This window comes from Molothrus ater, chromosome Z (genome assembly GCF_012460135.2).
Source record: "Molothrus ater isolate BHLD 08-10-18 breed brown headed cowbird chromosome Z, BPBGC_Mater_1.1, whole genome shotgun sequence".
Lineage (NCBI taxonomy): Eukaryota > Metazoa > Chordata > Aves > Passeriformes > Icteridae > Molothrus > Molothrus ater.
In genome coordinates this window covers 16,683,144-16,699,216 of record NC_050511.2, presented here as the reverse complement: position 1 = coordinate 16,699,216, position 16,073 = coordinate 16,683,144, and the positions used below count along the sequence as shown (strand labels likewise).

The 16,073-nt window shown below is 36.9% G+C and overlaps 1 protein-coding gene across 2 annotated transcripts in view; it reads left to right on the top strand.

Moving 5' to 3' along the window:
• The window catches only part of ARL15 (ADP ribosylation factor like GTPase 15), a 228,634-nt gene extending 212,905 nt beyond the window's left edge, over positions 1–15,729 (top strand). For both annotated transcript variants that reach the window (XM_036403060.1, XM_036403058.2), the window contains one exon: positions 10,527–15,729. In XM_036403060.1, coding sequence (XP_036258953.1) covers positions 10,527–10,679 — 153 coding nt within the window. In that variant the 3' untranslated portion in view covers positions 10,680–15,729. The remainder of the gene's footprint in view (positions 1–10,526) is intronic.
• The last annotated feature ends 344 nt before the right edge of the window (positions 15,730–16,073 follow it).

Below are 16,073 nucleotides of genomic sequence, written 5' to 3'. Positions count from 1 at the left end.
AATGGTACCAATTTTGAATATGTTCTGTAAAAGCTAGTGGTTAAAACCTTTTCCTTTGTCACTAGTAGTCAGCAAACTTAGCCTATGTAAAGTAAACTCAATTAGGAATTGCAAATGTGCAGATTTCTGACTTATGTAGAGCGCCAGAACCTCAGAATTTAAAGAGGTGATTTTGCTTCTATTAGACCTCAATTTTGAATAGATGGGTTGCTCTCTAAGGTAAGTTGAGAATGCTTAGAAAAGTCTGTTGCATTAAGATATTTTAGTCAAATTATATTAATCTTCTCATCCTCATAAAAATTTAGTGCCAGCTATACATTTGATATATTTGATTTCATTTTCACTGCAGTGCTTACCCCAGGTGTAACACTAGGGCCTGTTGGTAAATTGGCAAGTCACATCCAAAGGTGGAGGAAAGGAGCTGCCGGCTTGCAAAAGCCAGGTTTCCCTTTCTGCTAGAATCACTGGACAAGCACCTGGTTTTGTTTTTCATTGGTACAGTCATGATACTTGGGGTGTTACTAGGACATAGCACCTGCCTCCAGGTGCTTTTCTTCAGAAATAATCTGGCTTCTCAATGACTTTAAAAGATTTTCCACAGCTGGCACATACAAAAGAAAGCCTTAATTCACCTAAAATAACAACAGTTTCATTCCAAAACCTGTTTTATGCTCCTTCAATATTATTTTCAGTAGCTATTCTTTAAGACCTTAAATTTTACAGATGCTGTCAGTCAGAGTTTGGCCATTCTTTGGAGAGATGAGAGGGACATTTTATAAGGACATGTGGTGATAGGACAAGAGGGAATGGCTTTCAAGTGAAAGAGAGAAGGTTTAGATTAGGTATGGAGAAGAAATGCTTTACTGTGGGCAAGGTAAGCATTTGAACAGATTGCCCTGAGAAGCCATGGATGCCCCATCCCAAGAAGTGTTCAGGGTGGGATGGGACTTTGAGCAACCTGGTGTATTGGAAGGTGTCTCAGCTATGGCAGTGAGGTTGAAATAGGGTGATCTTTGAGGTTCCTTCCAACCCAAGCCATTTTATGGTACCTTGGAGCTGTTTTGAATTTTTTATGTCAAGGTTGATATCCTTCCTGAGGTATCGATGTCTCTCTCTTCTTTCTTGTATACACAACTCTTGATCATTTAATCTCTTTCCTTGAAGTTTGGATCAATATAATGTGGGAAGTGATCTCTCGATGCAGTAAAGAAAAACACTCATCACTCATTCTCTTACCCCTTCTCATGGAATATTTTTACTAAAAAGACTTTTCAGAAAGGTAGAATTCCCTGCTGCAACCTATGCTAATGGAAGGAATAGCTCTGGCACTTAAAAAACAGAGAGAATCTTTACCTTTAAGTTCAAGAGTCAAAATAACAATAATCTTATTCAGCATCTCATTGCATTCACTCATCTCCACAAATCCATCTGGTCATCCATGTCTTTTCCAGCACCACTGCTGCAAATCTCTATGCACAGGTGTTTGCTAATATTATTTCCCATTTACTTGACTTAAAACATCCTATCTTGCTGTAAAGTGCTCACTTTTTTCTTCCATATCTATGATTGCTCATGCATTTCTTATCATTTTAGGGTTAGTGGCAGATTTGCTTTGCACATGGATGTTCTGCTGTGTACAGGACTGTGTCTGAATTAAGCTGTGTAATTTTTCTCTTGGTATCCTTGTGCGTTATGAAGAAATCTGAAAGCAGTGAGGTGGCCTTACTCAAGCAAACCCTGGTCAGAAAACCTGGAGGGGTTCTGCTGTAATTCTAGGTGGAGGGTTAAAAAGTATCAAGAAATAGATCAGTCCGGAGCTGCCTGGAATACTAGTTTTAAGTGGTGGCTTGCTGTGGGTTTTGAGGCATTCATCTTCTCAGAGACATGGATCTAGAAAACACAAAGTACATTGCATCCTCTAACCACAGGGCAGAAAGAAATCCTCAGAAAGAGGTTCCACAGATCTTGGTGCTGGAGCAGCTGGGAGGGTCACAGAGCCTGTCACATTCTGACAGCCAGGAACTGAACCTGGCAGTGGCTTGGTCTCTGGGAACAATTTTTACTTAACAAGTATTTTAGGTTAACTTTTTCAAATGGATTTATTACACGGTTTTTGCTTTTGAACAAGAAATGGTTAATTGCAGTTAGTTCAGGGCTTCCATTGCCTCTATGCAGACTTTGTATAAGAAATAGTTCTCCCATTGGCAAAAACCTCCCTGAAGGGAGGTTGGAACCCTCCTACACTAATATGTTGTGCTCTGTAACTGGTAAGGAGCAACCGAAAAAGGCACAGCTACTGTCTGTGTCTGCTTGTGGTAGCACACACCTCACAGAACCACAGCTGCTGCTGAGTGACTTTTTCTTTTGTGCTCCATCTGACTGTTAACTTGGAACAGTGTCAGCAGTGTGAATCTGAGGAGCCAACCACAAAGCCCTTAGAAATCCTGCTCTTTGCTGCTGATACAAGGGTACATGTCCATACAGTGTTTTGGTGCTTTGCAGACGCGGGCACAGTATACAGACGTTCTTTATTCAAGTGCTAGATTCGTGTACATGTTCAGGCAAATGCAGATGAATCATTATATGTGCACTTCTCCAGAAAATACTGCTTATCTGCTATCGGAACAGAAAACATGCTATTTGCAGAAAGGATGTCATAATAACGATTGATCTTTGGACTTCTCATTACTCTAAAGGTTATTTTGATATTCAACATCACAGGTAAACTTTTTTGGGTCGGGGAGGGAAAAATCTCAGTACTTGTGTCTCAATGTTGTTACTAGTTCAAACCACAATCTGTAGATAAAACTAGCATATTTTGCTGCTGAAATCAGCATACTCTGTCAGTTGTTTTATATTCTGAAGTAAACCATGAGTACCTGCAGTCTGTTTAAGAAAAAAGTATGCTACAAAAACTCTAAGTCTCTGAAAGATGTTTCCTACAGGTCTTGAGTGTTGAGTGTCTACTAGTTATTTGAATTCCTTAAGCTATTTAACTGAAGTTATAACAAAAACAAACCTGAGTCAGAGATCGTAGAGAGGAGATGACTGGTGGTATAGTAAAATCTTTCAGTAGATTTCCTGTCAAATTATCTTTGGATATGTTCCATTCTATACTTTTTGTTAACAGATTAGAACAACAATAGTAATTTAAATGAGTTATCCTAAGTTTAAATTGATCTTATATTCAATCAGTCATTTTCAATACAGCTTAAGAATATACTAGGATGTGCTGAGAATACACTAAAATAGAAAATTGTCCTTACATACAGTAAATTGGCAATTTTGTGTCTGTGCTCTATGGGGAGGAAGAAGGATATGTGAGTTTTAGATGTCCTCCAGATAGCTATCTTTAACCAGGGCTAATTTTCAGCATTACTCTTTAGGATTTTATATTCTGACACTTTATGTGTAAGTACATAACTGTCAGACAGTATCTGTGGCAACCCACAGTACATAATAAAATGTAGTGGTAAGAGAGAAAGCAAAAGGACCAGTAACTTAAAGTGATGTTTGATTTTCAATTCTGAGTATTTCTTTGAAGTAAAATAAAGAATTAAAGTGGCATTAAAGAAAAATATTTTACTATGCTTTCGCTGCATGCATTTTTGTACAGTATCCTCTTCTCTGTTCTTGTTTCCCTTATCACTCGAGATGCTCTTTCACTCACTCTAGGGTTGGATAATTGTGAGCCCTTATTTTTTTTTTTCTGGTTATATGGTTATATGAATCTTCATCTGGAAGTCTGGTTTTCCCTGTATAGGTATGCTGCTGCTCTTCTCATGTTATTTCAATTTCTTCCAGTTGTAAGAAAAGCACATGCTTATATGAAAGGAATATCCTGGGTGAATGAGACATGGAAGGCAAAGTATAGGTCTATATTTTTGGCAGCTACACGGTTTACTATTTCCTTTTTACAAAATAATAGAATCTAACCAAAAAAATCTAATGCGCTGTAGTGCACTGTTGTGTAACACAAAGAGTGTGTGCAAAGAGTTGATGGATCCTAGTAGCTTCTCAAAGCCTATCTTTGCTTCCATCCACATACAAATCTCAGCGGTACTTCTACAACCTCTGCAATTTTCTGTCCTCACTCTCATCCATCTTATTTTTCCAGACCCATTGTAACATGACTCTGTCTATCTGTAAAAAAAACACCCCAACTACTCTGTTTTAAAAACCTTCCAGCTCTTTAGCTCACTCCCCCTTTTTCTTGTCTCCTGCTTGCATTTGCCAGTACTCTGTGCTCTCTGGAATAGTGTGGCTCTGTGGATTTGTCAGGCATCCTATTTCTTCATTCTGAATAGTTAGTTATCTTCTTTAAAATACATTTCTTTCAACTATCACTTGTAATCTGAAAAGTGTTGTGACTTGTGGCCACTGGAGATAACAAGGATGGAAACATGCACAAAGCACTGTGTACATTACTTTAAGTGACTGTATTCCCCTTTGTAAAGACTTAGAAGCCAAAAATATCATCCAGCTCTCTTACAAAGCTGAGTTGGATGTGTTTCAGGTAGTCTTTTATAAAAGGCAAAATCAAAAAAAAAAAAAAAAAAATTGGAAAGCTGTACAAACTAGAAATACCAATTTGTAAAGCATTCACCACTACTTTTGAGATGTACTAAAAAGCCTCTGATGGTTTTGTAATCTTGTCTAGAGAAATTGCTTACCCTGCTATGACACAGAAATGCTGAAGAAGACAGACTTATTTTTTCTTTTGATTTTACTTCAACAGGTTATAGTTTAAAGTTAAAAAAAGGCAGCTCAATTACATAAATCTGATTATCATATGTACTTAATGGACTCATTGCAAATTTTTAACATTGTGCATACAGACTTTGGATTCCTTGGCACATTAAAGTCAGTGAGCAGTGAAATGTATATCCTCAGAGAGCTAGAATATAAAAGCATTTCTGTTGCTGATAGTGTTGTTGGACCTCAGCTGGCATTCCTGGGAGTAGCCCTGTGCATAGGTTGCTCCAGACCACAGCACATCACCATCCCATCTCATCATCTGAGGCACTTTCATTCCCCTCCCTGTTGTGTAAGAGATATTGCATATGGAATCAATAAACATGTGGTACAGGTGCTTTAGGAGGAGTGCTTATGATGCATAGGTGCATTACAAGGATCCCTCTAGACAAGGATGAGATCACTGTTAAGAAGAAGCATACGAGCAGGCCTACGTGAAGTATCTTTTTAGGAGAAGTGAAGTGTCTCTGTAGGATGAATAAATATTACAAAACTTTGGCTGAGAGTTGTGCATGTTACAGCTGCTCTGGTCAGACAGGAGGTCCTTTTTAGCCAAGTGGACTGTCAGATAAGGAGCTTTCTAGCATATTTTTCAGGAAAAGCATGGACGTGTAAACTCCTGTATGACAGTAGATTAAACGAGTTGATTTAAGATTAAGTGGCTATCAGTCCACTCCACACAATCCTATAAATCACTGTACTCAGAAAAGAACTAGCAGAAAAGTTCATGTAGCAGCTCATGAGGCTGTTCAGTTTGTAGTAGAGCACACCAACATAAGCTCCAGTGGATTTCAATTTACTTTTTAGCATCAGTGGTGATTTAAGTAATGAGTTCTACTCTATGGTTAGTAGGTCAACATTTGTGGTTTCTATTTAATTTGCCAGAATTTCCTTTCTTTTGTTTTCTCTTTTCTTTTTTTAGACATGACTTCTTTTACCTCTAATGCCATCCTTTTCCTTACTGCAATTGGTGAAAGCTTTTTTTGTTTATTTTAAAGTCGTCTGAAGCAGTATAAATATACTCTGAGCCTCTAATTATGGTATTTTTTTTCTGTGCCACCTGCAAGCATTTTACTTTTTTAGCTGCATAGTTAATTTTCTTTAAGTTACAAATTTTATGTAGTTTCCCTTTTTAAAACTTATTGCTATGTAAAGTAGAGTACTCTTGGCTTTTTCTCTTCTCCAAATATATTGAATTTGCACAAGAATTGTTATAGGCAGCTTGTCTGTTGTTTGTTGAGACAGCAAGCAAAATTCCCTCTCTCTCCTGCATCTTCTAAATGGTTGTTCCAAAAAGCAGATTTTTATGATGTCTGAAAAGATATTATCAGCATCACAGCTCAGTGAAACTTTCACAGCGTTAATATGGGCTACTCTGGTCTCCCCATTATTACTTTGTTTCTTCTCCATGCAGATTTGGAATGGACGAATGAACCATGTCTTATGGTTAATACATGGATTCAGCAAATTAGATTATTTTAGTTCAATTCATACCTTCATCAGTCACCCTTTTGCAGTAACAATTGGTAAATCCTGTGAAAGCCTTTCGAAAATTTTGTCTGGTGGGGACGTTGACAAGACCAGGCAGCCTTTGATTGGATATAATACACATGTTTTGTTACAATTTTTTTGTCCCAGTAAAATTTTTCAATAAAACAGCAATGAATGAAAAAATATTTTATTCATTAAGTTCTCTGTTTACCAGCCTGGTAATGTAAGTGACTATCTGAATTTTGTATTTGTTTACAACAGATTAGTCGCAGTGGGCTGGAAGCTTTTCTATGTTGATGAAATTTGGTAGTATAATTTTGAATTTGAATGAAAAATAATGCTTTCAATCAGCTTTTTTTCATGTTGAATAATAGAGATTACTCTTCTCATGTATTAGAACATCTAAGTTTTCCTATAGATCTTATGTTCACATGGGTGGTGAACTGAATAGATGATGAAGTTCATTAATAGAACATAGAAAAGCTTTCAGCAGAGCCTGGTTACTCAGCTTACGTATATCAATTTAGTAACATCAGTTCCACACTGCTATGATAATTTACACCAGCTGAGGTTCTGGGCACTGATCCTTTTTATTGTGTCTTGACTTTTCTAGCACGTAGGCTAAGCAACATTTGATAACCATATGTTTAGTGTATTGTGCCAGTAGAATAGGACTTAGAAGGTGGAGTGTGGGAAGAGTGGGAATTGCAAACAAGTATTGTTAGATTTTACTGACTTCAGAATGTGGCATAAATACAATGTCAGGTTCTCTATAAAACAAGGCCGCCATGTGGAGTGTGGAGTCAAGACATACAGTGATATCCTGTAAAAATTAGTAAAGAAATCTTAAAATTAGATTTAATTGGATGTATTTTCTTCTAAATTTATATCTTTAAAAATTTAGTAATCTCAAAGTAAAGTTTTGAAAATGCAAACCCAGTATGTAAATGTGCATCTGATGCATCAGACTTCTGAAACATGTTTGAGTCTTTATATTTTACTTCAGCATCCATGAACAGGCAGAAAGCTTTTCACTGTGGGAAGACAGAAGAGTTTCTCTTTGGAGCTCACCCCTTTGTGCTAGTGTGATTGAAGGGAGCTGTAAAATAGTAACTGCTGATTATGCAAGAACTACCTAGGTGTGTGAGTATTCTGTGAATTTCAGCTTTCTGTGGACACTTGGGTGATCAGTGTACATCCTCTTAGGAAATCTGCAGGGAATGAGTGTGGATGATGATCAGTGGGGCAGAAAGGAACTACAAAAACAAGCATGGATGGAGAACTGAGTGCATTCCAGTGGAAAACTCAACTGTATAAAAAGAATTGGGCATCTGATTGTGTCAATCTTTTCATGTTTCATCTGTTGCATGTAAAAAATGGTTCTTTTTCAAGTCTAAAAAAAGTACTTGCTTTTAGAACAGAATGACTTCTTCTGAGTTGAAGGGAGAAAAAGTTACAGTAAATTGGAAAATATTTGGGTCTGCAAACTTCTTGCTGGAAGTTTCAAAGTCCAGAAAGCCCACTCTCAAAACTTTGAGGTTTAGCAAACTCCACTGTGGTATGAAGTTTAAATGAGGAAGTTTAGTAACACACCACAAAGTGTCCCTTGGGTTATGAAAAATCACTTCTGTGCTACTTCTGGTTTAGTTAGTTATTAATTGTAAGCCAATTAGTGTTATTTTTCTAGATTAGTATTAGACATGAGTCATTTAGCAGATCTTTTTTTTTTCTTCTGCAGAAGGTATGAATGAAATAACTCTTACTTGTGAATATAAGCAGTTGTGCTTTCATGCCAGTATCAAACCCTCACATTTTAAAAACAACTGCCTAACAAAGACTTTCATTTCAGCATTCATCTAGGACCTATTACTGCAGATACTCTGAACTGTTCCTTAGTGGGAAAAATGAAGACAGCACATCGCTAATTTAGTAACATTTTGATTACACAGATAGAAGCAGAAAAAAATACATTTTGATCCACTTTGGGTTATCCAAATAATTTATCTGCAAAATTTGTTTCACTAAATCTGTTGGCATCTGCAGTCACTGAAATATAGCTTAAAGGCATTGTATTTTTCTTGGCTAGAGGCTACCTTGGTAACTTGTGTTGTATATGCCCACAAAGACTCAGTGCTAGTTACTGCCATCATTTCCCTGAGCACATGTTTCTACTTTTAAACCCAAGCGCTGTCCTTACAATGTAATGACCTCCCTTCATTTGGCAGAGCCCTAGTCCAAGAGGCTGTGTAAGGAAGATTGCAGACTGACTTCAGTGAGCTCCAGGGTCTGATGGCAATAGTCTTCCAGTAGAGGGGGTGTGGTGGACATCCTCTGGGTTGTGGGTCTGAAACATCTTAGATTACTCAGCCATATTTGTCAGCTTAACACCAGCGGGCAGCTCTATCCGCTAGCTGCACTGACACCTTGCTTTGTTATCCTTCTGTGCAGCTTTTACTTTCTCCCCTCGTGTGACAGTCAAGGAGGCTGCTGCTGGAACAGGCAATAGAGCTTCCTTACCCTGCTTTTCCAGTACTGTGATCAGTGCCATTAACTCAGTTTAGTAATGGGGGGTAAATTCAAGCTGCTTAAAAAGTTGCAATGCATCCCTTGTAGATAGTAGTAAAGACATAAAATTGTACTAACATGTCAGATACTGGTGAGGCACTGAGATAGCAATGCTAAAAAGTTGGTATGTTGCTATTAAAATACTGGTTTGTTGGAGCCCCATTTATTTCAACTTGTATGTTTTCTAAATTTGTTTTAGGGGAAGTGAATGTCAAGTACCACACTTCATTTTCAAATGTTATTGATAAAATTCTACTTCAATGAAAAGAGATTTAAAATTTTTCACACTGTTGTTTCTGGGTTAGCAGAAATTCTCATCTCAAAACCACCATTTTTCCCCTAATATTTGTTACTTAACATTCTGGTTGAAATTCCTTTCTAAAAACCAAGAAAACCTGCCTGATCATGGCTGTATTTTGAGTTATGTGAGTTGATACAACTCAACTTGTTTTTTTCTGTTAGAATTCATTAATAGGTAAACAAAACTGTTGTTTATCAGTAGACACTATAAGAGCTACACAGAGATGTTGCAGTTTGCATGGGCTTTGAAAGCCTTTTTTTTTTTCTTTCCTCTTTTCATTCCTTCTGCACATGGAGCCTTACACAGTGTGGCTCCAGTTGCCTGTCTAGGGCCTCTACTGCCTACCATGTTGTGAGTAACTGCTGCTGTAATTGTGCTGCATATTTACAGCACGGTCTCTGCTAAAATTAAGAGTATTTTGCAATAATTACAGTGAACAAAAATGGGCAAACTAAGTCAGGACTAAATATTTCTGTTGATATATGGACAGTTGCAGGAACTGAGGGATGTAGTTTTGAATGCAAAAACTAAAATTCTATTGGACGAGTCAAATTGCAGAGCAGACTGTTGGTCACATACCTTCAAAGACTAAAATTTTAATGAAAACAGTGAACTATGGACCAGTATAACCTGCAGGCTGCGTTCTCTTCTAAGAGACATCAAAAACTTCTTTTTGATATTGTACTTTCTATTTTGAAAAGTGATTGGAATATACTACTAAATAAAAATCTTTCCTTTCTCAGTCTTTCTGGGTCTGTATTTGTGTCTTGACAGTGGTTGCAATGTCAGTAATGATTGGAGTTTCTAAGAAACTGCATCATGTTTCATGTATAATACTTACTCTACTGTCTTACTAACATTAGGGTGTTAGTCTTCTATGTTTAATTTTTTAAAAAAACTAGGTAATTTTGAAAGAATTTTAATTTTTATAGGATTTTCTTGGTCACAAACAGATGCTGTGCTATAGTTCATATTTGACTGGAATGTTTAGGATCTGTAAATTTTTTATGTTTAATTTGTGAAGTTACAGTAGTATGTATCTTAAGTGTTACCAATAAGATACATACATTTTTAACATTGAAATACAAACACAGTTTCTTATTTACTTTTACTGTTTTGGATATGTTTTTGAGCACATGTTTCATGTGCTTTGCTGTTTGCCTCAAGTCAGTACAATTCTTCCTCAGACCTCCCATGCTGTTAAATGTATGGGTACATACAAGCTTCCAAGCACCCCTAAAGAAAACACTTTCAGGTCATGTCATATAACCTGTATTATAAGGGCAGCTCTGGGTAAGATTCTAAAAAATTAATATCCTGATTTTTTTACATGTTTTTATTGGTTTGGTTTTTTAGATGTGAGACAGAGAGTTGTCATAATATAATACATTGGTCTCTCTTTTTTTCTTAATAGATAAAAAAATATTTTGAACTTGAGCCACTTGCACGTGGAAAGCGCTGGATTCTTAAACCCTGCTCCTTGGATGATATGGAGGCAGTAAAAGACAGCTTCTCCCTTCTAATAAACTTGCTAGAAGAGAGTGACTTCGAACCTTCAAGAATGTGAAAGCCAAGAGAAAGAAGAGGTTCCCACGCATCACTGTACCTGCTCACTCTGTCACAGCTTAATTGCAGCGTAGTATCAAGGCTGAGCTGTGATATGTTGTTCATACAGAGTTAATGCAGAATGTCCTTTGGTTAAAATAAATGTTCTGTGAATCAGGTACACAGCTATTTCCAGTAAAGTTGTCTACACTACTGAAGTAGAAAGTCCCTCTTTGTTTACCACTATTTCTGCACACTGCATGTTGCTTTCTTGCACCACGATCATCCTTGGTAGAAAAATTTACATGCACAAAAATAACATAGTCCATAAAGGAAGAATTCCACGTGTTACCTTGAATTTTAAAAATAAGTGATGTCTAAAGAATTTATGAGTCTAATTTAGCTTGTTTGTTGACCTCACATTATGGAAAAGCACAGCCACTGAGAACGTTAATAGGATACCTAAAACACAAGCAGTTTCATGTTAATGCAAAGGTTATTCCTGAGGTTTTATTAAGTGAAAACATAGTTGAGGTAGCGGACTCCACAAGGTAGTTGATTGTCTTCTAAAGTCACTGCAAAACCCTGCCAGAGGCAGTATGGTATTTTGCTGGAAGTTTGCTGAAAAACAAAATTAACAAACAGATGTGCACAGATAACAGTACTTGGGGAAATCAGCTGACATAAACAGGTGATCTAAGTAAAAAGATTTTTAGAAGTATATGAAAGATTTTACAAATATACAGAAGTTGAATAAAGTAATAATTTTCATTGAAAGTAGTTTTCCGTAAGAAAAGTGGAGCAAATATCGGTTAGTTCATCTGTGGAGGCTTTATTACTAGTTAAAAGTATAAGTGATTTTTAAATACTTCCGTTATCACTCATTCGTAGACTACTACTGTTATTGTAACATTGCCAAGGCATCTATCCAGTAATTAAGGGTCTTCCAGTGTTTGTACTATAAGGTTCTCTTTTCAAGGGGATTATATCTTGTTCTTTCAAACTTCCTCTGGGCTAAATGTTACTTAGAAAGCGAAAAAGTAGTCATTGGAAACAACATTTGTAATACATTTAGAAGAAGTTGATTTGGGTCACGTAACACAGTCCACTTTTCCTCTTTCCTTGTTTTCCCCACTGTAGATTTGCAGTATTTTAGCTACCTTTTGTTGATTTTTTAAAAAACTCATAAACTTATTTTGTCACATTGAAGAAATGTGCCAGGCCACTGGTTGACAGTGACAACAGGGTATGTGCAGATCAGTCACTGGACTGGTGCATGCCTTGAATGCTGTGCCTTGTGCATTCAGCTACCCTTGTGCATGAGTGTCTGCAAACACAAACTCGAATGAGGTGTCATTAGTTCCTCATCAGCTCTGCTTCTGTCTTGAAACACACAATGCCTTGTTTTCAGGGCTTTAAGCAACATCTCTTTCCACTCTGAGCATTTATCTTCTGTTTGAAGTTTATTGTAGTTCCTTACTAGTTTATTTGGGGATAAGAAAATAGTAAACATCAGCTTTTGAAGGCTCATAAAAGCCATTTCTCTATTAATTGTAATTTTGCTCTTTGTTAAACAAAATGTTTCTCATACGTATTTTAGTTTACTTTTCATTTGCCATTAATTTCTTGCATTGCTCCCACTGTTGTAACTGCTTCCTATTATCAAAAAGAAGCTGGGAAAACTGGTAAACTCCTTGTTTAATTTTGAGATGGAATAGGCAGGAAGCCTGAAGGGCATGTCCTTGCTTTGTTTTGTGTTCTCTTTCCTGTCAGGTCAATTGTCTCACTGCTAATATCTTGGAAACAACCAAGAACTGGAATTGTTCATTTTAAAGCACAGAGGAGCCCTGCTTTGATTCAGTTCTCTCTGCACACTTTAGTCAGGACCCAGCTGCCCATCAGTTTCTCTTGTGAGGGCTAAGGAGGTTCCCTTCCCTGGATTTAAAGGGGAACTGAATCTAATTTACATTTCCAAACTCCCTAATTGCTGACATGGGCTTAAAGGCTACAGAGTCCCCAGATTTCCACAAGGTCCCTAAATTTCTGTTTTATTTAGGCACAGTAAAAAATAAGCAGGGAGGAGAAGTAGGAGCATTATTTCCAGAGAAAGCAGGCAGTTTGGGAAGGCAAAATGAGGGATTCCAAGCTTTTACTGCTTTTTCATTGGCCATTAGTTAGAAGATGTAAAATAACATTTTTTTACTATTTTCCCCTGCTTTTGTTTAGCTATGGACCAAAAGGTACAGGAAATGAAAATAAGCCCAACTCTATTGAATTCTTGAAACTGTACTTATTTCTACCACCAGTGAGTTTGTCTGGTCCAAAAACTTTACTGGCTCCAAGTTTTGATCGTGATCTCCCGGCTATGCACTGTTTGAAGGTGCTACATAACTTACATGGAAATGCCCAAGAAGTCCTTGATAATGTGGTTTTGGAGAATGCCAGTGGCCATTTAGACTAGAACCTTTTGATACTTCAGTGTTTTTTCTTTAGGCAAATGTCAACTGCACAGAAGCAATGATTTTAATTTTCAGAATTATTTTGAGTATGCTCTTTCTTACTAATATAGTGATCATTCCTCATCACAGGTTGAAACAATACCTCATAACTGCTGAAGGCTAAGACCAACACTTAACTTTACTTTGAATGTAGTACTTCTGTGGTTTTGCGTTGTAGATGGACTTAATGGATGTGTACCTTTTAAATGTCTATAAACAACTTCACCTTTTTATGAGGGGATAACAATGTTCATAGCAGCTCATGTCACACTTCCTTGTCTATAGTGTTGTTGAATGCTCTGGCTATGGTAGAATACGTAAGCACCATGCAGTTTTCAGATAACCAATCTTAACTGCTTTGGTTTTTTGTTTGTTTGTTTTAATCTTTCCACATGTGTTTGTCATTTAGGTGGAATAAACTTGGGCACTAGGCTCTACTTTCCATGCAAGTTCATTAAGGAGTGAACATTGTCTTTTTAAAAAAAGATATTGTGCTTTAATGTTCTTTAGCCATCTGTTAAATTACTTTGTGTGTGTGTGTGTGTGTGTGTGCCCACACTGGGCTTCTTCTCAGACCTGTGGCTGTCTGCGGTGTCTCAGCCGTCAGAATGAAACCATTATCAATCAGTATCCAACAACAGCTGGTTTTGACAACCTTCTGTCTGCTGCCTAATGCTTTACAACTCATCAGTAAGGCTTCTTTGTCTGCCCACTCTGAGCTGGTAATTTTAACTGCTTCATGTTGTGTCCTGTACTTGTACTATTGGCATTTGTACGGCTTAAAAGTTAAGTCTTAGTGGGTTTTGATATTCTTTCTTGCTGTATAATGCTCCATGTGTATCTTAGCTTGCCTATTCAAATGCGCTATACAAAAATCTGTGATGTATTATTTCATTTAACTTCTTGCATTTCATTATATTTATAGAAGTTGCAGATTTTTGTACCGTATTACTTAATACAGTTGCCTTTTTGTAATGGCAATTAATTTATATTACAAAAGTTTGTATCTTTACTGTAGTCGAAAGTATTAGTTAACTGCCATATTATCTTGACTTTATACTAAAAATACAGTATCAACAGAAGTTGATCCAATCAAGTGGTCAACTGCTGACATGGGGAACTTGTACTGTTTGTGATTTATACATGATTTCCACTATCAGAAAAAAAAAAAAAAAAGAAAGAAAAAGAAAATAAAATAAACACTGTGTAGAACTGACTTGATAAGATTTTGTTTCTTGAGTAAGTAGCCAGTTTGGAAGCATGGCATATTACCTTGATGTGGATTCTTCAAGATAAATTATTTACTCATAAGTGAAAACAAATACTACTGTATAATTACTGGTACATCATACATAGTTGCAAATTCACATACATATGTATGAAATAGAAACTTCCAAAATCAGCTGATTTCTTCCACAGCAAGATGTTTTTACTCTGGAAGTATATCTGAAAGATATTGCAGATTTATTGGTGAAACAGGGATTGGAATAATCCCTACACAATTGCTCCATAATATTAAACTGAGGGACATGTTTATGCAACTAGAAATTCTTTTTCAATAAATGACACGGCAAAATACATATACAAAACACAAGTTACAGAAGCTGAGCAAAGGAATATATTCTGGGAAAAATAGAAGCTTGCCAAAATGGCTCAATGTTGTCCTGTCAAACACTGTTTGAGTAGAAGGTGCTCTCACAATGCAAGTTGTAACAGCTGATGGAAGAACACCACTGCTAAATCGGACTGGAGATGGTCGTGCAGTTACTGAGGTATGCTTTTCTCATGTCACTGTTTTTTAAATCTGCCTCTTGACCAAGCCTAGGAATGAAATGAAAGATTTGTAAACTGAGAATTCTTTTAAATTGTTTGTTTCATACAAATAGGAACTGAAAACCAGCTAATCATGCCTCATTTGATAGCTCTTAAAAGATTTTTCATTAGCTCATTAGCCCTTTGACCTAATAGTTTAAACAAATAAAAACATCTGTTTGTGTCAGCTGTAGGGTTAGTCATCCAGGGCCCAGGTTAACATGAGGATAAGAGGGAGTCCCATATCCAATATAAAAACAAAAACCAACCTTTTTCAGCATCTCTAGTTGAAAAGGACACCTGAAATCAAGTAGGCTGTACTGAGTTCTGTTAGATGAAGAAACTGAAGAAGATCATTATCCTTTTCAATCCTCTGCCCTCATAAGTGAACTGACTAATTTCCTTGTGTGGGTTTGACTGAATTTTAATTTAAATAGTTCTGATACATTTATTCTTAATTCTAGCTGTTTATAATGTATTTGAGCTTTTATCACAGCTATGTTTAGGGAAACCAAAATAGGCTGTATGTAATCCTTGTTCATTATATATGAATTTCATAGGAAAATGTAATATGTGGTATTCTGGTGGGTGTTAATGGGATATCATGTTCAGCACTTCCATTTATAATGTCTTAAATATAACTTGATTTTTTAATCACCAAGTCTCTCTAGGAAAGGCAGATATGTGAATGTCAATATTGGTACTAACAGTAGTCTGTGGAGCTCCAGTTACCTGTAGCAATAAACTGGAAGAGAACAGAAGTATTCTAATCTTGTCAGGTTTACAGAAAATCCAACTGAAGTAATCAGCAAAAGGCCCAGCACTGGTTTGGGATGATTACAGCAAAAGAGACACTCTTCACCTGAAAATAGCCTGAATTGCATAATATTCTGAGTTGGAAGGAACCCACAACAATCATTGAGTCCAACTCCTGGTCCTGCACAGCACCATCCCCAAGAATGGTGCCATGTGCCTGAGAGCATTGTCCAGAAACTCCTTGAGTTCTGTCTCGTTTGCTTCTGTGACTACATCCCCCAGGAGCCTGCTCCAGTGCTCAAACACCCTCTGGGGGAAGAACCTTTTCCTGATATCCATCCTAAACATGC